This window comes from Oncorhynchus mykiss, chromosome 7, assembly GCF_057628025.1.
Source record: "Oncorhynchus mykiss isolate SJ-2025 chromosome 7, ASM5762802v1, whole genome shotgun sequence".
Classification (NCBI taxonomy): domain Eukaryota; kingdom Metazoa; phylum Chordata; class Actinopteri; order Salmoniformes; family Salmonidae; genus Oncorhynchus; species Oncorhynchus mykiss.
In genome coordinates, this window is record NC_143028.1 from 7,949,645 (window position 1) to 7,973,791 (window position 24,147).

Sequence of the window (24,147 nt, forward strand, 5' to 3'; positions counted from 1 at the left end):
CCCCACCTTATCTCAGTTCACTGATCACCATAGCAACACCCACCCTTAGCATGCACTCCAGCATTTATGTTTCACTGTTCATCCCCAAAGCCAACACTTCCTTTGGCCACCTTTCCTTCCAGTTCTCTGCTGCCAATGACTGGAACGAATTGCAAAAATCACTGAAGCTGGACACTTATATCTCCCTCTCTAACTTTAAGCATCAGTTGTCAGAGCAGCTTACCAATCACTGTACCTGTATACAACCAAACTGTAAATAGCATACCCAACTACCTCATCCCCATATTGTTATTTATCTTCTTATTCTTTTGCACCCCAGTATCTCTACTTGCACATCTATCACTCCAGTGTTAATAAATGCTAAATGTTAATAATTTCACCTCTATGGCCTATTTACTGCCTTACCTTTTGCACACACTGTACATAGATTATTCTATTGTGTTATTGACTGTACATTTGTTTATGTGCAACTCTGTGTTGTTTTATTGCACTGCTTTGCTTTATCTTGGCCAGGTCACAGTTGTAAATGAGAACTTTTTCTCAACTGGCCTACCTGGTTAAATAAAGGTGAAATATATTTTTTTTTATAAATGAGTCAGACATGGCGGGCCTGGCACAGCTCCTGGTATATGTCCGTGACATTTATGGGGGGGTCAATTAAGGAAGATATCCTTTTTCTGCAAACCAGGACAACAAAAGTGGATATTTTTAAAGTCCTGGACAGCTTTGTGACATCAAATGGACTTTGGTGGTCAACATGTGTTGGTCAACATGTGTTGGTATCTGTACTGATTGTGCAAAAGCCATCCGGGATAAATATTAGAGTGGTAATGTGCGTGCAAGCAGTTGCTCCCGAAGCCACTGGGTACACTGCAGCATCCACCGAGAGGCTCTTGCTGCCAAGGGAATGCCTGACAGCTTGAAAGACGTTTTGGACACTACAGAGAAAATAGTTAACTTTGTTAAAGCAAGGACCTTGAACTCACATGTATTTCCTGCACAATGCAATGATATGGGCAGCGACCATGTAACACTTTTACAACATACAGAAGTGCGCTGGTTATCAAGGGGCAAAGTATTGACACGTTTTTTAAAATTGAGAGAAGAGCTTAAAGTTCTTTACTGACCATAATTTTCACATGTCTCACCGATTGCATGATGACGAGTTTCTCACACGACTGGCCTACCTTGGGTGATGTTTTTTCCTCCTTTGCCACCGTCGGCTCCTCCTTTGCCACCGCCGGCTCCTCCTTCACCACCGCCTGCTCCTCTTCCGTCTCCTCCTCTGCCGGCTCTGTCGCCTCCTTCGCCAGCTGGAAATGTTCTTGGTGGTGGGATTAACGCTGTGCTCTCTCTCTCACACACACACACGTGTGGGTGAAGGTCCCTAGTTCCATTTAAACAAATGTCTGGTGATTCCATTAGTGGAACCGTAATCTCTGCAGAAACACACAGAAGAACAACATCAATTACAGCCGCTCTCCTACTGCATCAAAAACCCACTGCTTAAATCTACAATATGTAACTTTTTGGGCAACCCAACCAAATTCACATAGAAACGGGAGTTATAGATCTTTCATTCCCATTGAAAGCAAGTCTAAGAAGCGGTAGATCTGTTCTATGTGTGCTATTTATATGCTTCCCATTTCAGTTTTGTACACTAGCTTCCAACACCAGCTGTATATACAATATATTTATTTTTGGTATATTTTTGGTTATGGATCATATATTTCACAACGGTTTAGATGGTACAATGATCCTCTACAACAGGTATTCCCAAAACCCCAGGGGTACGCACAATGTCGTCGGGGGTACGCCAAATAAAAATGTGATTCACATTTTCAAACAGTCCATTTATATTTTCCAACTGGGCTAAACATTTGGGTGAGGTTTTTCTCTCGTGGTAATTCCACTAACGGTCTGCATGTAGCCAAACGTAGCTGCTGTTCATTCCGTTTGCTCTAAAATGTATAAATGTTTTTAAAAAAAGGCCTGAGTCCATTGATACACATACCAGCTCTACTGGTAGTACTGCTACTACCAGCAGTAATACACCTGCACCAGTCGACGACAAGTTGTTTTTTTTCCTCGAGCACATCCAATGCTAGCATCAGTAATTCTACATTTGTTGTTAGCCCAGCTAGCATGGACACTGACAGTTGTGAATCTGATGCAGCCAAAGAGCTACTGCCCCCTTACCCGGGAAAGCACGGAACAGACAGGGATGTTGGACCATCGAAGAGGTGCAAATATGATGAGAACTACATTGATTTTGGGTTCACTTATTTTGGGAGTAGTGTCTTTCCTCATCCACAGTGTGTTATATGTGCAAAAGTACTATCTCACAACTGGATGCGCAGACATTTAGTAACGAAACATGCCCACTTGAAAAATAAGCCACAGGAGTTTCCTCGCTACATATTTGTCGCCAAACCCACTGGTTCCAGGTCATCTATAAGTCTCTGCTAGGTAAAGCCCCACCTTATCTCAGTTCACTGATCACCATAGCAACACCCACCCTTAGCATGCACTCCAGCATTTATGTTTCACTGTTCATCCCCAAAGCCAACACTTCCTTTGGCCACCTTTCCTTCCAGTTCTCTGCTGCCAATGACTGGAACGAATTGCAAAAATCACTGAAGCTGGACACTTATATCTCCCTCTCTAACTTTAAGCATCAGTTGTCAGAGCAGCTTACCAATCACTGTACCTGTATACAACCAAACTGTAAATAGCATACCCAACTACCTCATCCCCATATTGTTATTTATCTTCTTATTCTTTTGCACCCCAGTATCTCTACTTGCACATCTATCACTCCAGTGTTAATAAATGCTAAATGTTAATAATTTCACCTCTATGGCCTATTTACTGCCTTACCTTTTGCACACACTGTACATAGATTATTCTATTGTGTTATTGACTGTACATTTGTTTATGTGCAACTCTGTGTTGTTGTTTTATTGCACTGCTTTGCTTTATCTTGGTCAGGTCACAGTTGTAAATGAGAACTTTTTCTCAACTGGCCTACCTGGTTAAATAAAGGTGAAATATATATTTTTTTATAAATGAATCAGACATGGCGGGCCTGGCACAACTCCTGGTATATGTCTGTGACGTTTATGGGGGGGTCAATTAAGGAAGATATCCTTTTTCTGCAAACCAGGACAACAAAAGTGGATATTTTTAAAGTACTGGACAGCTTTGTGACATCAAATGGACTTTGGTGGTCAACATGTGTTGGTCAACATGTGTTGGTATCTGTACTGATTGTGCAAAAGCCATCCGGGATAATTATTAGAGTGGTAACGTGCGTGCAAGCAGTTGCTCCCGAAGCCACTGGGTACACTGCAGCATCCACCGAGAGGCTCTTGCTGCCAAGGGAATGCCTGACAGCTTGAAAGACGTTTTGGACACTACAGAGAAAATAGTTAACTTTGTTAAAGCAAGGACCTTGAACTCACATGTATTTCCTGCACAATGCAATGATATGGGCAGCGACCATGTAACACTTTTACAACATACAGAAGTGCGCTGGTTATCAAGGGGCAAAGTATTGACACGTTTTTTAAAATTGAGAGAAGAGCTTAAAGTTCTTTACTGACCATAATTTTCACGTCTCACTGATTGCATGATGACGAGTTTCTCACACGACTGGCCTACCTTGGGTGATGTTTTTTCTCACCTGAATGATCGGAATCTTGGATTACAGGGACTCTCCGCAACTATATTCAATGTGCGGGACAAAATTGAGGCGATGATTAAGAAGTTGGAGCAAGATCTTCTCTGTCTGCATTAACAAGGACAACACACAGGTCTTTCCATCATTGTATGATTTTTTCTGTGCAAATTAATTCAAGCTTACGGACAATGTCAAATGTGATATAGCGTACCACCTGAGTGAGTTGGGTGCACAGTTACGCAGGTACTTTCCCGAAACGGATGAAACAAACAACTGGATTCGTTATCCCTTTCATGCCCTGCCTCCAGTTCACTTACCGATATCTGAACAAGAGAGCCCCATCAAAATTTCAACAAGCGGTTCTGTGAAAATTGAATTTAATCAGAAATCATTGACAGATTTATTGGATTGGGTTGCGCTCAGAGTGTCCTGCCATTGCAAATCGCTCTTAAGACACTGATGCCCTTTGCAACCAGGTACCTATGTGAGAGTGGATTCTCGTCCCTCACTAGCATGAAAACTAAATACAGGCACAGACTGTGTGTGGAAAAGGATTTAAGACTGAGACTCTCTCCAATACAACCCAATATTGCAGAATTATGTGCATCCTTTCAAGCATACCCTTCTCACTAACCTGTGGGGAGATATTCACAATTTTTGATTAACAAAATATTTTATATGTAACACTGTTAAATAAAGAGCAAAAATACTGATTATTATTTGTACTCGGGTCCTATAAGAGATCTTTGTCACTTCCCACGAGCTGGGTTGTGACAAACTCACACTCATTCTTGTGTTTAATAAATGTATCGTATAGTGTGTGTGTGTGGCAGGCTTACAATGATGGCAAAAAACAACATTTGAGAGTGCGCTGACCCTGGTGCTAGAGGGAGTACTCAGCTGGAGATTGAACATTTGAAGGGGTATGGGACTGTAAAAGGTTTGGGAATCACTGCTCTACACAATGACTGCTTGTTTTTTTCACATAAACGGAAATTAAACTATAAGAATTGAAACCTCTTCATTCAGTACTCCCTGTAACATTTTGACTGTAAAGTCCTGGAGATCCAGAAATCTATTTGCCGCCTTCACCATGTCTAGCTTCTTAGATGTTTTATTAGTTTGAATTAGTGCAATTTATCATGTGCGCTATAAACATAACAAACTCCACCTTCTTCACTGTTGGTTTGTCGGGATCCTTCTCCTGCATGGCATTCACTGCAGACTGTGAGACATCCACTACCTTCAGCTATTTTCACTGCCTCCACATAGGAGATCTGCTGGATAGGCCTGATCCTAGCTACAGCGACATCCTTACAGGGCACTCCGGGAACGGGATTCCGATCACAATGACAACATCTTTCATCTGCCTCTTCAGCTACTACATACTTACTCCTTCGACAAACTCTTGCCACATGTCCAATTTTTTTTACAGATGTAACACTGCAGCGGCTTCTGTGCGTGTGGTCTCACTGCATTTCTCACACTTCATCAAATGACAGTAAAACCGATACGCTTTGCTCCTTCTTTTGTCCATCATTCGATTCAAGCGACGTTCGTCTACCACTCCTGGAATGTTACCCATAAACCACACAGCCTCTATGGCCAACGAGACACCAGAGATGACACCTTTAACTAGTGCCCTACTCTGAAAATCATAGCTTTCCACATCATACGTCAACATCTTGTGGAGCCACAGAGCCTTCTCCTTTTGCGCTTTTGACACAGGAAAACAACATCATACCGCTCCTGGTCACTGACCGATTCTTCACCCCCAAAAAACATCCTTGCTTGTGAATCACACTCCAACCATCAACTGCTGTTAATTTCTAACTTTAGCCCTTTCTACTTCACCATCGCCCACTCATTCTCCCGAACTGTAGTCGAGCCAAGAGAATGACACAGTGCTTCTTCTTCCTGTGTCTAACTCATTCCACAGAGGGCCGAGTGTCTGAGGATTTTCACTCCTCCCTTGTATTTGATTACAAGGGAGTACTAATTATTAAAAAACTCCCCTCATCTGGTTGTCTAGGTCTTCATTGAAAGGAAAAAACTAAAACCCGCAAACACTAAGCCCTTCATGGAATGAGTTTGACACCCCTGTTCTAGATGAACCCTCTATACTTATAAAACACAGTTATGTATTTAGCATACAAGAATCAGTCAGTTACAGGAATCATCCGAGACAATTACGATTTGGGTGTACTGTAACTGCCAGAGCACTGATTCCAGATCTGTTACGGGGTAAACTATCCACTTAAGTCTCATACAACCTTCCATTCCCCTGTACCGTCATCCCCTGTTTTGATGGACAAAAACTCCCTAGAAAGGCCAGAACCTACTGCTGGATTTTGTTCCAAATAGGCACCACAGCTAATTTAACTAGGCAAGTCAGTTAAGAGTTTGAAGGTAGGCCACTCAGTTCGAAGGTAGACCTTGAAATACATCCATAGGTATACCTCTAATTGACTCAAATGATGGCAATTAGCCTACCAGAAGCTTCTAAAGCCATGACATCATTTTCTGGAATTTACAAGCTGTTTATAGGCACAGTCAACTTAGGGTATGTAAACGTCTGACTCTTTGTTGGAAAAATTACTTGTGTCATGCACAAAGTAGATGTCCTAACCGACTTGCCAAAACTATAGTTTGTTAACAAGAAATTTGTGGAATGGTTGAAAAACAAGTTTTCATGACTCCAACCTAAGTGTATGTAAACTTCCGACTTCAACAGTACCTATTAGTGAGTAAAGTTCCTTAATTCGATTAAAACAGGTTTCTGGATTTCTGGGATGGAACAAAAACAACACTACTGTCCTGTGCTGTGAGGAAGTATGTGTGCAGTGCATGGAAGTATAGTTAATTTGGATAGTATTCAGACCCCTTGACTTTTTCCACATTTTGTAATGTTACAGCCTTATTCTAACATGTATTAAATAGCTTTTTTTCCTCATTAATCTACACACAGGTTTTTTTACATTTTTGCAAATGTATTAATAATAAAAATCGATATGACATTTACATAAGTATTCAGACAATTTACTCAGTACTTTGTTGAAGCACCTTTGGCAGCGATTACAGCCTCAATTATTCTAGGATATGCTACAAGCTTGGCACACCTGTATTTGGGGAGTCTCTCCCATTCTTCTCTGCAGATCCTCTCATGCTCTATCAGGTTGGATGGGGAGTGTTGCTGCACAGCTATTTTCAGGCCTCTCCAGAGATATTTGATCGGGTTCAAGTCCGGGCTCTGGATGGGCCACTCAAGGACATTCAGAGACTTGTCCCGAAGCCACTCCTGTATTGTTTTGGCTGTGTGCTTAGGTCATTGTCCTGTTGAAGGTGAACTTTCGCCTCAGTCTGAGGTCCTGAGCACTCTGGAGCAGGTTTCATCAAGGATCTCTCTGTACTTTGCTCCATTCATCTTTCCCTCGATCCTGACCAGTCTCCCAGTCCCTGCCTCTGGAAAACATCCCCACAGCATGATGCTGCCACCACCATGCTTCACCGTAGGGATGGTACCAGGTTTCCTCCAGGCGTGATGCTTGGCATTCAGGCCAAAGAGTTCAATCTTGGTTTCATCAGACCCGAGAACCTTGTTTCTTATGGTCTTGGAGTCTATAGGTGCCTTTCATCAAACTTTAAAGCGCGCTGTCATGTGCCTTTTACTGAGGAGTGGCATCCGCCTGGCCACTCTACCATAAAGGCCTGATTGGTGGAGCGTTTCAGAGAGGGTTGTCCTTCTAGAAGTTTTTCCCATCTCCACATTGGAAATCTGGAGCTCTATCAGTGACTATCGGGTTCTTGGTCACCTTCTTGACCTTTCTCCCCCATTGCTCAGTTTGGCCGGGCGGACAGTTATAGGAAGAGTTTTGGTGGTTCCAAACTTCTTCCATTAAAGAATGATGGAGGCCACTGTGTTCTTGGCAACCTTCAATGCTGCAGAATGTTTTTGTTTTTTTATCCATTTAAGAATAAGACTGTAACGTAACAAAATGTAGAAATAGTAAATGGGTCTAAATACTGTAGTATACTACTGTATACTATAAACTGTAGTACATTAATAACGTTGTGTTTGTATTACTTTGGGGACCCTGTTAGCAGGTTAAATATGGATCAGAGTCAAGTTAGGGTAAAACTTACTACAAATTCCACCACAAAACTCTCTCAAAAAGTCGATCCAGGTGTCTTGGGGATATCCTGAATGGAAAAAGAAACACAAGAATGTTAGACATTATTAACATTTTCATTCAAATGGTTCTATGTTTTCACTCGAATCCAAATGTAAATGCTTTTATTGTGAACCAGTGAGTATGAAGAATTGAGACAGAAAGAGACAGATAATCATCCTACCAGTCTTTTTCTTCCACACCAAAACTCCTGAGGAGTAAAAAAATACATATTTTATTTTCCAAGTTGATCCATGGTTCTGTAGCTTGTCTTCGCTAAATCAGAGTGAGAAATACTTCTTAAAGTACAAGTCTGCATTAACCATTCTGTCAGCTATTGAGTATGACTTCACCCACATTTACATGCTTAAGCTGCAATAAAAATACATCATTTATGAAAGCACCAATAAACAACATGCATACAGTACCTGAACAAGGCCGACTTCAAATCAATGTGAAAGTAACCGGTGCATTAAACAGCTGACGATGAATGCAAACTATGCTCGATAAATCCTACACATCAAATCAAATGTTATTGGTCGCATACACTTGGATAGCAGATGTTAATGAGAGTGTAGTGAAATGCTTGTACAAAAAAAATCCTGGTGTAACCATGTAAGAAATAATACATAAACATGCATTAACACATGCACTGAAATAAAAGGCACACATCAAAAGACTTACTTAGGCCTACAATCGAGAAGGACACATGAAGACAAAAGCTCAAAGAATGACAAATCACAAAATATACACATGCCTTTTTAAAGGGAAGGCTGTGTCCGTGATTCAGCACCGCTGAATGGACAGCTCCTCTGTACAAGTAGGCATAGTGGAGCTCAGTGGTGTGGTGCTGAAATGGGCAGCGCCTCTGTCTAGTAGACAGCTACATAATTCTTCAGTTTTTGGGCAGATTTTAGGGCATGGTTAGGTAGCCTACAATGCGTATATGAAAATCATAACTGGCATGCAGAACTTTATAAATTGAAGGATAAAGATAAATTGGCACACAAGATAAAAGGTTTCCGACCCCCTAGGCTACAGCCACCCTTGTGGAACGGCGCATACAGTGTAGGCCTGTAATGACTTCCCAACAACTGCCTTTTTTATTTTTTAGGGGGTAGATCAGCTTTAATATTGCCGATAGATTGTAGCATCAATCAATGTAATTGTCTACATAATTAACATATCCCCTATATATATATATTTTTGTAAATATACACTACCGCTCAAAAGTTTTAGAACACCTACTCATTCAAGGGTTTTTCTTTATTTTTTACTATTTTCTACATTGTAGAATAATAGTGAAGACATCAAAACTATGAAATAACAAAATAACACATGTTTTATATTTGAGATTCTTCAAGTTGACAGACACCCTTTGCCTTGATGACAGCATTGCACAATCTTGGCATTCTCTCAACCAGCTTCACATGAATTTATTTTCCAACAGTGTTGAAGGAGTTCCCACATATGCTGAGCACTTGTTGGCTGCTTTTCCTTTACCTTGCAGTCCAACTCATCCCAAACAATCTAAATTGGGTTGAGTTCGGGTGATTGTGGAGGCCAGGTCATGTGATGCAGCAGTCCATCACTCTCCTTCTAGGTAAAATAGCCCATAAACAGCCTGGAGGTGTGTCTGATTATTGTCCTGTTGAATTACAAAATGATAGTACCACTAAGAGCAAACCAGATGTGTTGGCGTATCGCTTCAGAATGTTGTGGTACCCATGCTGGTTAAGTGTGCCTTGAATTCTGATGAGTTCTAAACTTGAGATATTGTTAATTATCAGGTATCCTATTGGAATATTGAGTGCCATAGTCTAGGGTCTACACAGGAAGTTAATGGTTATCTGTAGGAGGAATGTATATGGTGGAGGCAATTAAGCTTGGAATGTATTGAGTAAAGGAAGGGCAATCACATGTGGCAGGCACTGATAAAGATGGAGAGATGTGGTTTAGTGAGGAAGGGGGCCGATGATATGTCAGGTCACATTAAGGGAGAAAGAACAGTTTATGGCCACATCACTTACTATCCTGCCTAGCAATAAAGATGTAATGTTTAGAGGGAAGAAGGACGTCACCCAAAATGGGGTATACAGTGGGGCAAAAAAGTATTTAGTCAGCCACCAATTGTGCAAGTTCTCCAACTTAAAAAGATGAGAGAGGCCTGTAATTTTCATCATAGGTACACTTCAACTATGACATACAAAATGAGAAAAAAAATCCAGAAAATAACTTTGTAGGATTTTTAATGAAGTTATTTGCAAATTATGGTGGAAAATAAGTATTTGGTCACCTACAAACAAGCAAGATTTCTGGCTCTCACAGACCTGTAACTTCTTCTTTAAGAGGCTCCTCTGTCCTCCAGTCGTTACCTGTATTAATGGCACCTGTTTGAACTTGTTATCAGTATAAAAGACACCTGTCCACAACCTCAAACAGTCACACTCTAAACTCCACTACGAAAGACTGAATCTGCAATAGGTAAGCAGCTTGGTTTGAAGAAATCAACTGTGGGAGCAATTATTAGGAAATGGAAGACATACAAGACCCCTGATAATCCCCCTCGATCTGGGGCCCCACGCAAGATCTCACCCCGTGGGGTCAAAATGATCACAAGAACGGTGAGCAAAAATCCCAGAACCACAAAGGGGGACCTAGTGAATGACCTGCAGAGAGCTGGGACCAAAGTAACAAAGCCTACAATCAGTAACACACTACGCCGCCAGGGACTCAAATCCTGCAGTGCCAGACGTGTCCCCCTGCTTAAGACAATACTTAAGCCCGTCTGAAGTTTGCTCGAGAGCATTTGGGTGATCCAGAAGAAGATTGGGAGAATGTCATATGGTCAGATGAAACCAAAATATAACTTTTTAGTAAAAACTCAACTCGTCGTGTTTGGAGGACAAAGAATGCTGAGTTGCATCCAAAGAACACCATACCTACTGTGAAGCATGGGGGTAGAAACATCATGCTTTGGGGCTCTTTTTTCTGCAAAGGGACCAGGACGACTGATCCGTGTAAAGGAAAGAATGAATGGGGCCATGTATCGTGGGATTTTGAGTGAAAACCTCCTTCCATCAGCAAGGGCATTGAAGATGAAACGTGGCTGGGTCTTTCAGCATGACAATGATCCCAAACACACCGCCCGGGCAACGAAGTAGTGGCTTCGTAAGAAGCATGTCAAGGTCCTGGAGTGGCCTAGCCAGTCTCCAGATCTCACCCCCATAGAAAATCTTTGGAGGGAGTTGAAAGTCTGTGTTGCCCAGCAACAGCCCCAAAACATCACTGCTCTAGAGGAGATCTGCAAAGAGGAATGGGCCAAAATACCAGCAACAGTGTGTGAAAACCTTGTGAAGACTTACAGAAAACCTTTGACCTCTGTCATTGCCAACAAAGGGTATATAACAAAGTATTGAGATAAACTTTTGTTATTGACCAAATACTTATTTTCCACCATAATTTGCAAATAAATTCATTAAAAATCCTACAATGTGATTTTCTGGATTTTTTTTCTCATTTTGTCTGTCATAGTTGAAGTGTACCTATGATGAAAATTACAGGCCTCTCTCATCTTTTTAAGTGGGAGAACTTGCACAAGTATTTGGCTGACTAAATACTTTTTTGCCCCACTGTATATACTACCACTGGTGGAACCATGTCTTTGTCTTATGCAGCTGTATGACCCAGTGGGTGAATAAACTTGGTTTGAGCTTTATTAAGCATCCGTGAGTTTATTACTCTGTTTATTTAGAACCTAACAGTTGGCGCTACAAGCAGGGTTCACCACGAATTACAGTCGAACTAGAGATTCCGAATCAGTGAAACAGGAGCCAGCACCAAAAATAAGGTAGGCACAGTTCCTACACCTGTTACCACTCATTCTGACATGTTGGGAAGATGAGAGTCGTAGGCTGAACCAATTATAGGATACGGACCTAGAAAGCCTGAGCTTATTCAGTAGTCCCATTGTATTACCACCAGTTGTAGATTCATGGTATATGGTAAGTCCCAGAAGGTAAGCCCGAGCAGGCTGGTACCTGCATAGGGTAAGTCCTAGGGGGTAAATCCCAAGTGGGTTGGTTCCTGCCAGGACCATAAAGTATAGGGTAATTGTCAGAAGGTAAGCCCGAGCAGGCTGGTACCTGCAGAGGGTAAGTCCTAGGGGGTAAGTCCCGAGTGGGGTTGGTTCCCTACTAGACCCATAAAGTATAGGGTAATTGTCAGAAGGTAAGCCCAAGCAGGCTGGTACCTGCAGAGGGTAAGTCCTAGGGGGTAAATCCCAAGTGGGGTTGGTTCCCTACTAGACCCATAAAGGGAAGGTGAAAGCCCAGCCGCGGTGGCCGAAGTGTGTGTGTATGGATAAATTGTCACGCTTGTGTACTAGTACGGCAGATTGTAGAGAAGTAGTCCATGGAGAAGGACAACAGGAGGGAATGTGGATGGTGATAAGAAGGTTTCCAATAATTTCTGAAAGAAAGCCACATTCATGGTCAAAAGAAAAGCAATAAGATATTCGAATACTGTCTGATTTGTGTGTATTAGCAGTAGCAATAAGGAAAGAGGTTGGTTTATGCCCTATTGGGAGGGGGAACCGTGACAGAGTATGTGGCAATAGGAAGACAACTGTGAATGATTTTGGTAATGTGTGTTATCAACAACAGTGATATTTGAGGCGTAACACTGGAATAAGACATAAGGTCACCCGTATTCTCCAGTAATACATTTGCAGACGCTATTGGATTGGTTCAAATACAAGGTATTAAGTACCATTACCAATTAATAGGCACAAATACCATAACTATACTCCGGGGAAGTGGTTAGCGCTACCTTGGAAAATAGTTAATAAAAGGCGTGTATTAGAGCCGGGAGTGAAGAAGATCTACACACCCTGGACACCATCAGGAAAGATTTCAGAATAATAACTATTGAAATGGCGACAGACGGCCCCAATTCTAACTGTAAAGTGGGGCTAGAGGAAGAGAAGTTTAATAAAGCCATAGAGGTGTTGAAAGAGGAGCACAGGCATTCTACCAATTCTCGAATATCGGAAAAATTGTGCAAAATTGTTAAAATTAGTCAGCATTTCCCTGCGAATGGAAAAATCCAATCAAATAAAGAGGGGGTAGTGGACAAGCATTCTCATTGGGATTTAATAGTACAAGCAGCATTGAGAGTGGAAGCTAATTCAGTTTACTCCGTAGATGTACAAGTGGTTAACGCTGCCACAGTGGAAGTCACTAACAGTGGTCTCAATGGCCAAGGTAGGACAAAGAAACAGAGAGGAAAGGGTAGCGAACCTGTGCTAAGGCACCCGGGGATAGCTCCCTGTTTTAGATGTGTGGCTATCGGTCATTGGAAGAACGAGTGTAAGGAATCCGATTAGGTTATTCCATACTGGGCACGGTCCAAATTGATGCCTCCTTGTGACACATTATGAAGACTGTGACCTACGGCAGGTGGTGCATCTAACCCCTTGTCTTGACTGTAACAGTAGCCTGAACACTACTGTAAATACAGGTAGAACAGATACCCCCTTCAGGGGGTATAGCTCCCTGTTGTTTCTGCTGTTATGTCAATCTGTGCTTCAGAACTATGTACATGTGCAGTGCTCTGTTACTATAGATGTGCTGTTCTTACCTGTTATGACAGCAGCAAGCGCTAATATGACAACACCAACAACAATAGTACTGGTATTGGAAGGCTCTGAAATGAAAACATGTTTTATTGATACTTTGACAGGAGTTGATCAGGTATTCCACATAGTGCAGCACTCAAAATGTCCTACAACACTAGCAGTGTTACTGGCATATCAATACATAAGACTGTAACACACTTATGAGTGTCCACTCACCTGGACCAAACACCTCTCCTACTGGCTCACTGACTTTCCCTTCCCCACTAACAGCATTATTCAGCTTGCAGATGTACTTGTAACTGTTGGTTGATTGGCCAGTGTCGCTCTTAAAGACATTAAACTGTTTTACTCCGACTTCCCACGCCCCCTCTGCCACTTTCCATCTGTAGGTGACGGGTTCAGCATCAGTGGTGTCACCTTCACAGGTCAGAGTGCAGGAGGTTTGGTTGGCGTTACAGGAAGAAGTGATTGTGGGTTTGGGTACTGCATCTGTAAATAGAGGAAAGAAACAGGAATAATTTGGGGAAATGCTTGTGAGGCACTGCACAACCTGCTGTTTCTACATGACCACACACACACACACACACACACACACACACACACACACACACACACACACACACACACACACACACACACTGAAACACTTACTGATAACAGACAGTATATATGTCTTGTCAAGCAGTTTGCTGTTGAACTCCACAGAATAAACTCCACTGTCTGTTTTCATCAATCCACTGATTCTCAGCTCTCCAGTAGTCTGGTCCAGGGTTGTGCGGCCTTTGAAGGCAGCATAGACGTCCAGACCACCAAAATCCTTGTCCCACTCTGCCACCTTGTTCTTCCCATGCTTCCATAGGATGCTTGTGATGAAGTCAGGCACTGTGGACTTGTCCGGCGTCAACAGGAGCTCACCTCCCACTTTAAGATTAAGGGCTTCTAGAAAAGCATTTCATACATGTATCAGAGTATCAATGTATCCAGGGTAACACATTATGGTGAGGGTATAAATATGTAGTCCTAACCCTATTGGCATTGAAAGAGACATTATTATTAACCTTTACTTTTTATGTCTAGAATTCTGCTTGCTGGGTGTATCTGGTCTATGTAGTCTGACCACTTTGACTAGTATTTTCCCCATCACCACTACTGGAGCAGAAATGTATCTAGACTACACCACATATTAAAGTCTTTGTCTACACCCTGTCCCCTATTATATCACTAGCTAGGTTTCCATCTAATCCGCGACAGAGTTTCATGTGAACATTGTAAAATCTGCATAAAACAATATGCACATTTTCCCTCCAGAGAGATGTTTCCATCAAACTAAGTGGGGTTAGGCTATCTACATTATGAGATTATTATGGATAAGAGCGATATTATTTGTATTTGTCAAAAGGCTGCAAAACATTGATGATCATGTCACCAGAATAAGACCCTCGATATTTATTTGAAAGGAGCATCAAATTCATCACTTTGCACTTTCACCACCCTGTGAAGTTAATCATAATTTTTCAAATCTGTAGCCTAATAAACTGCAGTCGTAGTGGGAGGACCACACAACACGTTATCGCGTGACTCCATGTTTACTTCAATATGATGGTTATTATATCAATATTTGCGCATAAAAGCATATTCACACCCCATTTCTCACATAATTCATTTTACACAAAAAGATCCCACCTTGTCTAGAGTATTTTGTTTTGTCGACATTTGGAAAGTTTCCCGAAAAATGTTCTGTTTCCATCAGGCCGGTCATGACATTTTTTTTATCTGACATGTACTTTACTCTCATAAAAAAGGTTGGATGGAAACCTAGTTAGTAGCTACGTTTCCAGCCAATTGGCGGCAGATTTTTATGAGAATATTCTAAAATCCACATCAAGAAAATGTGCGCATTTTCCAACCAGTGGTGTTTCCACTTAATGTACTTGTTGCAGATACAAATCAGTGTGTGAGGACATAGTGCACACAAATTCTACTTTTTTGTTTCAGTTTTCATTTACTGAATAAAAATCTAAAGTTCTGTGTGTTTCCAGCATATTTTCAACTCTACTGCGTTGAATAGCAAAATGCCTACGTTAGGCATCTTGGCAGGTGCACTGTGACTAAACAATACATTAATTGCATTAATTGCACAATAACGGTGACAAACAGGGGCCACCAACTGTTAGGTCCCCTGAGTGGTGCAGTGGTCTAAGGCACAAGAGGTGTCACTACAGTCCCTGGTTCAAATCCAGGTTTATCACATTCAGCTGGGATTGAGAGTCCCATAGGGTGATGCACAATTGGACCGGTGTTGTCTGGGGTCATTGTAAATAAGAATGTCTTCTATACTGATGTCATGACGTTGGCCTGGGGGGTAGGTTTATGACAGTTATAAATACCTCTTCCCCCCTTTTTCCTCTCTCTACCCTACTGAGGGTACATTTGCAAAACCCTTGGTTAACATAGAGATTTGGGGCGGCAGGGTAGCCTAGTGGTTAGAGCGTTGGACTAGTAACTGGAGTTCAAACCCCCGAGCTGACAAATCTGTCGTTCTGCCCCTGAACCCACTGTTCCTAGGCCGTCATTGAAAATAAGAATTGCCTGGTTAAATAAAATAAAAAATTCTGGGAACATCAGTAGGTGGGGGGAAATTATATATATATAAATTACTATATTCTGGTAATCCAACCAATGTGGTGGTACTTAATGAATATGATGTCAGTTCGGTTGTCATCTGAGACATTCTCATCAATGATAAGATGACATAAACTCTACAGAGTTATCGGATTCACATGGAATTGTTGTTCAATTTAAATGTTTGAATATGAAATTATTTGTGAGGGGATGAAATGTGATTTTAGCTTCTAAAATGTGAGATGTGGGTTTTCATAAGATAGGGCTGCTCACTCAGTGGCCCGCCCACGTCAAGAGACAGAGGTTGTAAACTATGAAACACACCCCTTTTCTCCCTTGAGCCCTTGATGACAACATAACTTCCTGGTCCGGGGAGGTAGGACGACGGTCCTATGTCAGAATGGTTCAATAAATAACTACAGAACGAAGCGTGAGCTTTGGTTGCGAATGGTATGAACTTTGAACTCTTATTCACGACAGAAGTGATACCTCCTAGCCGTTGAGTTAGCGACCGCAGCTGCAAAAGTAGGTTAGGAAGGAACAGACAGAGTATCCCATCCACCACACAACGATGTTACTACAACGTATCCAATTGACAACATGAGACATTCTTCAAAGGACTCGGTTGGGCAACACGGCCTTCCATCTACCACTGAAGCGCAGCTCAGAGTAAATATTTATTGCATTTTCCTTTTCCAAATGTGCGGTAATTTAGAATGCATAAGATACTGTATTTACGATAGCACAGCTTCTCCCTGTGTCCCTCAGTCTTCCCGCTCTTTCACACAAACCCAGCTCTTTTCCTTTGTGTAACAAGCCGTCATATCTGTTCCGCCCGCTAAGGACGTTGTCCTTTATGACGTAATTTGTAATCAAGTTATGATTAATTGTGTAATTCTGTGGAAACCCAATTTTGTATTGCTGATTCAAATTGTTAGCCAGGGTTCGTGCAGATAACTAAGAATTTACAACTTTCAGATGAAGTAAGATGGCGATTGATATTGACTGCTATTGATGTAAAATATTACTAGGTCTTTAAGAGTTTATTCGGAAGATAACAGCTCCATAAATATTATTTAGTGGAGCCCGACTCTCTAGTTAATTACATTTACATGATTAGCTCAATCAGGTGACATTAATTATGGAGAAATTATTTTATAGAATAGCATGTCATATCAATTAATCCGGCATAGCCAAAGACATGACACTGACTTGCCAAGTTAAAAAAAGGCTAAAAACATGAAGCAGTCCCAACATCTTACCACCTGGCTATCAGCGGAGCCTTGTCCGGCAGCAAAACAGTTCATTCAACCTCATTTACTGCCTCTTTAAAAAAACATAGCTTATATGGCTGACTTGTTTAAACAAATATGGTTTCTAATGATAATTGAGATATACAAACTATGGCATAAGGGAACAACGAGCGGATAAGAGGCAATCCGTAATTTTGATTTAGACATTAATGAGCGAGTTAGGACTAACGTTGTCAATATAACTATTTGTTCAGCACTTTTGAAATGTACAACGACAGAATTCAGAACATGGGCCGTTCTTACAGTATTGTCCCTGTACACCAAGTCAGAACGTAGGATAAATAATGGGGGCAAATGAGCAGACAATGAAAGCTCTTACAAAATTTGATGATTACATTTCTCTAAAACAGGCTATAGGCTACATGTGCACCACCAAGTCCGAACAGTAGAGGAAATTAAGAGGGGAAAAGGGACCAAATTATTAGCGTGATGCACATGGGCTACTAATAGCTTACTACACAACATACACTTAGTAACGTTATTACCTTCTTAGCTAATCATAAAAATCTGAATTGAAATTATAAAATCAAAAAGTAAAAATTCAAATAAATGCAAGAGCACCAGCCTTTGCCATATGGACACATTGATCCACTAGTGGCTAAAGAAATCCGCGCATGGAACTCAGAAATAGCCTATAGACCAATCCATCATCAACTTAGTAAAATACATAGACCTAAAACAGTGGAAAATATCCTGATGAAAATGCAGGTTCTTTCAATTGCATTCATCTCTCAACTCCGCCTCCCTTTATATCATGACTTGAGCTATCCTTAGTAAAGTGCAACATTGTATCAACTCAGGAGGTTGGTATGCTCAGGCGCGCATGCTCCCTCAACATTATCGGTACAGAGAAACCTCACACATGCTCAATGCAATCTTTATGTAACTAGGCAAGTCAGTTAAGAACAAATTCTTATTTATGTTGATGGCCTATCCCAGCCAAACCTGGACGACGCTGGACCAATTGTGCGCCGACCTATGGGACACCCAAGCAACGCCGGTTGTGATGCAGCCTGGATTCGGATCAGGGACTACAGTGACACCTCTGGCACTGAGATGCAGTGCCTTAGACAGCTGCGCCACTCCGGAGCCACATGGGGCACTCAATTCAAAAGACAATGAAAAAAATTACAAAACTCTAAATTGATGGTTATGAAACAGACTAAAGCTTATTTCTCACAAGTGTAGCAAGTTGTGAACTCTGCATAGGTTTCCACTCAGAGAATAAGAACGGTAAATTACTGTAATGCATCCATTAAGAGGTATTAATGTAACCAAATGATGGGGATTAACGGTACATTTACTATGGCTACTGGTTACATCTGTAATGGGGAATTGATACAAATAAACATTCGAAGGGCAAACAATTCACACAATGTACAAAGGAATGTGCAGGAATTCGTGGGAGACTGTGTGTCACGTTCTGACATTTATTTCTGTTGTTTTTGTCATTATTTAGTATGGTCAGGGCGTGAGTTGGGGTGGGCAGTCTATGTTTGTTTTTCTATGATTTTGGGATTTCTATGTTTTGGCCTAGTATGGTTCTCAATCAGAGGCATGTGTCATTAGTTCTCTCTGATTGAGAATCATACTTAGGTAGCCTGGGTTTCACTGTTTGTTTGTGGGTGATTGTCTATGTTAGTGGCTTGTGTCAGCACAGGTCTCATTTATAGCTTCACGGTCGCTATTTGTTCTGACTGTTCTGACTTGGTGGTGCACATGTAGCCTATAACCTGTTTAAAGAAAAGTAATCATTGAATAATGTAAGAGCTTTCATTGTCTGCTTATATGCCCCCTTAATTTATCCTACGGTTCTGACTTGGTGTACAGGGAAAACACTGTAAGAACAGCCCATGTTCTGAATTCTGTCACTGTACATTTCAAAAGTGCTAAACAAATAGTTATATTGACAACTTCCATCCTAGCTCCTTCATGAATGTCTTAATCAAAATTACGGATTGCCTCTTATCTGCTTGTTGTCCCCTTATGCCATAGTTTGTACATCTCAATTGTCATTAGAAACCACATTTTTTAAGCAAGTCAGCCATACCCCCCCCCCCCAAAAAAAAAGTCATCACTGAACAAGAAGGGTGCGGTCCTTATTTCTAATCGAAACCCGTATAGACGTTGTTTAAAACCATTCTGACTTTCCATGTTGAAAATCAATATGAAGACCGTGTTTAGACTATTGTCCATCCATAATTTCGTTACAAATATAATTTTTTCAGTGATATGAATCCCTCTCGGTGGCTGCGCTTCTAACTTGAAGTTGCAGCCCACGTAGTGTTCATAAACGACATTATCTTACATATACCTATTGTTCATGATAATCAAAGATTAGGATATGATGTTGTAGGCTAGACTATACAATTAGCACACAATAGCAAACAAGTAGTGTAACACATATTAGGTAGGCCAAAATGCTACATTCGCCCCTGCCAGTCGGTTCAACTTACCTCCGGAGACCACCATTCGCGCCAGACAAAGCCATAAACACAATCTGATGAGCCGTAGTTCGGGCATATCTGCTAGACTGTTATTTGTAAGGATAATAAATAACAGTACATTCAAAAGAGATGTGCTAAAACACTGTGTGCTTAATCTAGGCTGCTTCTGATCTTCTTTTCCCGAGGCTGTGAAAGTGAAAGTAAAATGTGGTTTAGTTCCTCACTATTCAAGACCTCTTCGTGGAAATAAAACAACGTTCCATTTGACTTGTAAATAATGTTTCATAGCTGCAATACAATCACACTGTATACCAACACATTGCATTATGTGTATATGCTATTTATATATGCTATTTAAGCAATAATACTTGAGAGGTTTCGCTTCGTGGCTATGATGATAAAAATGTCATAACACATGGCCTCGAGTGTATTTTTACCTTTATACAACGGGTTACCAGCATTAAAAATCAAGATTATTTCACAAACAATCAATTTTCTGACAAAACATGATGCTACATTCACTAACACTGGTTGTCAGGTGACATTTCAGGCGTTCTCTGGTCGTTAGTTATTTTCGTATTGACTGCCATGTAAAGAAAAACTACCCAAGTGCTGGTAGATAGTTCCCGAACCTTGGTTTCTAGGGGCGCTGTCCATGGTACTGAAAACAGTGCTGAAACATTGCAGCAAAGACATTGGTACTGCAGATCAGAATAGAAACCACAATGACATTTTCTTCGGATGGTCACAGCATCTACAGCTATTTATTTGTGATACACATTGAATTTCACATTTCCATTCATTGTGCAATTAGTGAAGTAGATTGGGCGCCATTTCTCAGGAACAACTGCCTTGTTGTCGCACACAGCTACAGTTGAGGTCGGAAGTTTACATACACTTAGGTTGGAGTCATTAAAACTCGTTTTTCAACCGCTTCACAAATGTATTGTAAACAAACTATAGTTTTGGCAAGTCGGTTAGGACATCTACGTTGTGTATGACTGTCACGCCCTGACCTTAGTTATCTTTGTTTTCTTTATTATTTTGGTTAGGTCAGGGTGTGACAAGGGTGCGTTGTTAAGTTTTGTATTGTCTAAGGTGTTTTTCCCTGTCTAGGGCTTTTGTAAATCTATGGCGTTTTACTATGTCTGGGTATATGTAGGTCTATGGTGGCCTGAATTGGTTCCCAATCAGAGGCAGCTGTTTATCGTTGTCTCTGATTGGGGATGCTAATAACCAGGTTGACATTTTCCATTTTGGTTTTGTGGGTTATTGTCTATGTGTAGTTGCATGTCAGCACTCGGTGTATCATAGCGTCACGTTCGTTTTGTTGTTTTGTTAGTTTGTTTAAACTCGATGATAGGAACACTGTAGACAATTTTCAGCAAGTTGCAAACAAGAAATACAGAAATAAACACTTTTCCATAAACAAGGTCTAAATCATGATTGATGCACTCTGTAAGTGAAATGTTTTGCAGAACTGTTTAAACTAGATGATAGGAACACTGGACAATATTCAGCAAATTACAACCAAGAAATACAGAAATAAACACTTTTCCAAAAACAAGGCCAAAATCATGTTTAATTCATTCTGTAAGTGATTTTTTTGCAGAACTGTTTAAACCAGATGATAGGAACACTGTGGACAAAGATAGTACTTTTTGGAGAAATGTCCTCTGGTCTGATGAAACAAAAATAGAATGGTTTGGCCATAATGACCATCGTTATGTTTGGAGGAAAAAGGGGGAGGCTTGCAAGTCGAAAAGCACCATCCCAACTGTGAAGCATGGGGGTGGCAGCATTATGTTGTGGGGGTGCTTTGCTGCAGGAGGGACTGGTGCACTTCACAAAGTAGATGGCTTCATGAGGAATTAAAATTATGTGGATACATTGAAGCAACATCTCAAGACATCAGTAAGGAAGTTAAATCTTGGTTGGAAATGGATCTTCCAAATGGACAATGACACCAAGCATACTTTCAAAGTTGTGGCAAAAAGGCATGTTTCCCTATACCCCAGCTGAGTGCCATGCACGAGGGGGGAGGGATGGTCTCGGGCTCCAGGGTGGTAACCATGGGGCTATAGCGGCGAGACAGGGCATCCGGCTTGACATTTCTGTGAAGCATGGGGGTGGCAGCATTATGTTGTGGGGGTGCTTTGCTGCAGGAGGGACTGGTGCACTTCACAAAGTAGATGGCTTCATGAGGAATTAAAATTATGTGGATACATTGAAGCAACATCTCAAGACATCAGTAAGGAAGTTAAATCTTGGTTGGAAATGGATCTTCCAAATGGACAATGACACCAAGCATACTTTCAAAGTTGTGGCAAAAAGGCATGTTTCCCTATACCCCAGCTGAGTGCCATGCACGAGGGGGGAGGGATGGTCTCGGGCTCCAGGGTGGTAACCATGGGGCTATAGCGGCGAGACAGGGCATCCGGCTTGACATTTTTGGACCCCGGCTGGTAAAAGAGGGAAAAGTTGAACCGGGTATACAGCAGGGCCCACCTCGCTTGCCTGGAGTTGAGGCACTTGGTCGTGCGGAGATACACCATGTTTTTGTGGTCGGTCCACAGAATGAACGGATGTTCCGCCCCTTCCAGCCAGTGCCTCCATTCCTCCAATACATTCTTCACCGTGAGAAACTCCCAATTCCCCACATCGTAGTTCCGCTCTGTGCGTTGAAGCGGTGGGAGAAGAAGGCGCAGGGATGCAGCTTAAGGTCCATGGCAGAACATTGGGACAGGACAGCCCCCACTCCAACATCCGAAGCATCGGCCTCCACCACAAACTGACGAGAAGGGTCAGAATGAACCAAGATAGGGGCTGTGGTGAAGTGGTGTTTGAGGTCCCGGAACACCCGGTCAGCGGCAGAGGACCATGTGAACGGAACCTTGGTAGAGGTGAGTGCAGATGGGGGGAAGCCAGGGTGCTGTAAACCCGGATTAAACGGCAATAAAGTTGGTTTGCCCCAGGAAACATTGTAGCTGCACTCTGGACGTAGGCTGAGGCCAATCCACCACCGCTCTCACCTTCCCAGGATACATCTGGACACTCCCAGCAGAGATGATGTAACCCAGAAAGGGGTGGTTCTTAACAGTATGTCATTGAGTTCCCGGTAGTCAATGCACGGGCGCAGGGTCTTGTCCTTTTTCTCCATGAAGAATAACCCTGTGCTGGCGGGAGAGGAAGAGGGACGGATAAATCCTGTAGCTAGGGAGTCCCCAATGTAGGTCTCCATCGCCTTGGTCTCTGGTCCCGACAGAGAGTACAGGCATCCCCGGGGAGGCTTGATGCTAGGGAGAAGGTCAATCCCGCAGTCATAGGGGCGGTGAGGCGGAAGCAAAGTGGCCTGGGCCTTGCTGAGCACCTCCCGGAGGTCCGCGAGGATAGCAGAGGGGTCCGAGGCACCTTCCGAGCCTTCAAGATGATGTTCCAGGGCAGGTTGCACTGACTTCAGACAATGGGCGTGGCAGAATGGACTCCAGCCCATGATGGCACCAGTAGACTAGTTGATGAAGGGATTGTATTGCTGGAGCCAGGAGAATCCAAAAATCATGGGAATCTGAGGAGACTTGATGAGCAGAAATGTAATAGTCTCTCTGTGATTCCCTGACACCAGTAGGTTGATGGGAGTGGTATTATGAGTGACCCGGCCTATAGAGCGCTCGTCCAGTGCTCTAACATCCATGGGAATGGAGAGGGGCTGAGTGGGGATGTTCAGCTCGGAAGCCAGGGTCGCATCTAAAAAGCTCTCATCAGCCCCAGAGTCAATGAGGACACAAAGAGATTTAGACTGGTTTCTCCACAGCAGAATGGCATGAAAATGGGTGTGAGCAAGGGAAGCAGAAAAGTTCTCCACATGGCCCACCAGAGTTCTCGCTCCTACTGGTGAGCCTGGTCTTTTAAAGGACAAGAGGACTCAAAATGACCAAGAGTCCCACAATACAGACAACCCTTCGTGTTGGTCCTGTATTGCCATTCTGCTAGTGACAGCCCAGCTCTGCCTAGTCACATAGGCTCGGGAAGCGGCAACTCTCGGTGGAGGTCGGGAAGCCGTGGGTTCTCTCAGCAAAGGGACCGTCGGGGACTTCCGGGATGACTCGGAGGCAATGTGGAATCCCTGGTCTTGCGAGCGAAATCGAATTTCCTCTCCCTCCGTCGTTCCCGTAATCGCCCATCGATACAGATGGTCAATGCAATGAGGGAATTGAGATCCGTTGGTAACTCCTGAGCAGCAAGCTCATCTTTGACCTCCTCTGAGATGCAGTGCAGG

At 42.3% G+C, this 24,147-nt stretch overlaps 1 protein-coding gene and 1 long non-coding RNA gene across 2 annotated transcripts in view; both read right to left on the reverse strand.

The window, feature by feature from the left end:
• Positions 1 to 1,209: 1,209 nt before the first annotated feature.
• On the reverse strand, positions 1,210 to 7,883 carry LOC118965252 (uncharacterized). Its single transcript, XR_016497056.1, has 2 exons — positions 7,826 to 7,883; positions 1,210 to 1,439 (listed from the first exon to the last, which is right to left on the reverse strand). It is a non-coding gene; the product is annotated as an uncharacterized LOC118965252 (long non-coding RNA).
• A 93-nt stretch (positions 7,884 to 7,976) lies between these two features.
• LOC110527331 (uncharacterized) overlaps positions 7,977 to 24,147 on the reverse strand; it is a 63,314-nt gene continuing 47,143 nt past the window's right edge. The window contains exons 16-22 of the mRNA XM_090242188.1: positions 22,904 to 23,379; positions 21,885 to 21,985; positions 19,881 to 20,090; positions 14,141 to 14,428; positions 13,706 to 13,978; positions 13,492 to 13,557; positions 7,977 to 8,062 (exon numbers count right to left, since the gene is read on the reverse strand). Coding sequence (XP_090098314.1) covers positions 7,977 to 8,062; positions 13,492 to 13,557; positions 13,706 to 13,978; positions 14,141 to 14,428; positions 19,881 to 20,090; positions 21,885 to 21,985; positions 22,904 to 23,379 — 1,500 coding nt within the window. The remainder of the gene's footprint in view (positions 8,063 to 13,491; positions 13,558 to 13,705; positions 13,979 to 14,140; positions 14,429 to 19,880; positions 20,091 to 21,884; positions 21,986 to 22,903; positions 23,380 to 24,147) is intronic.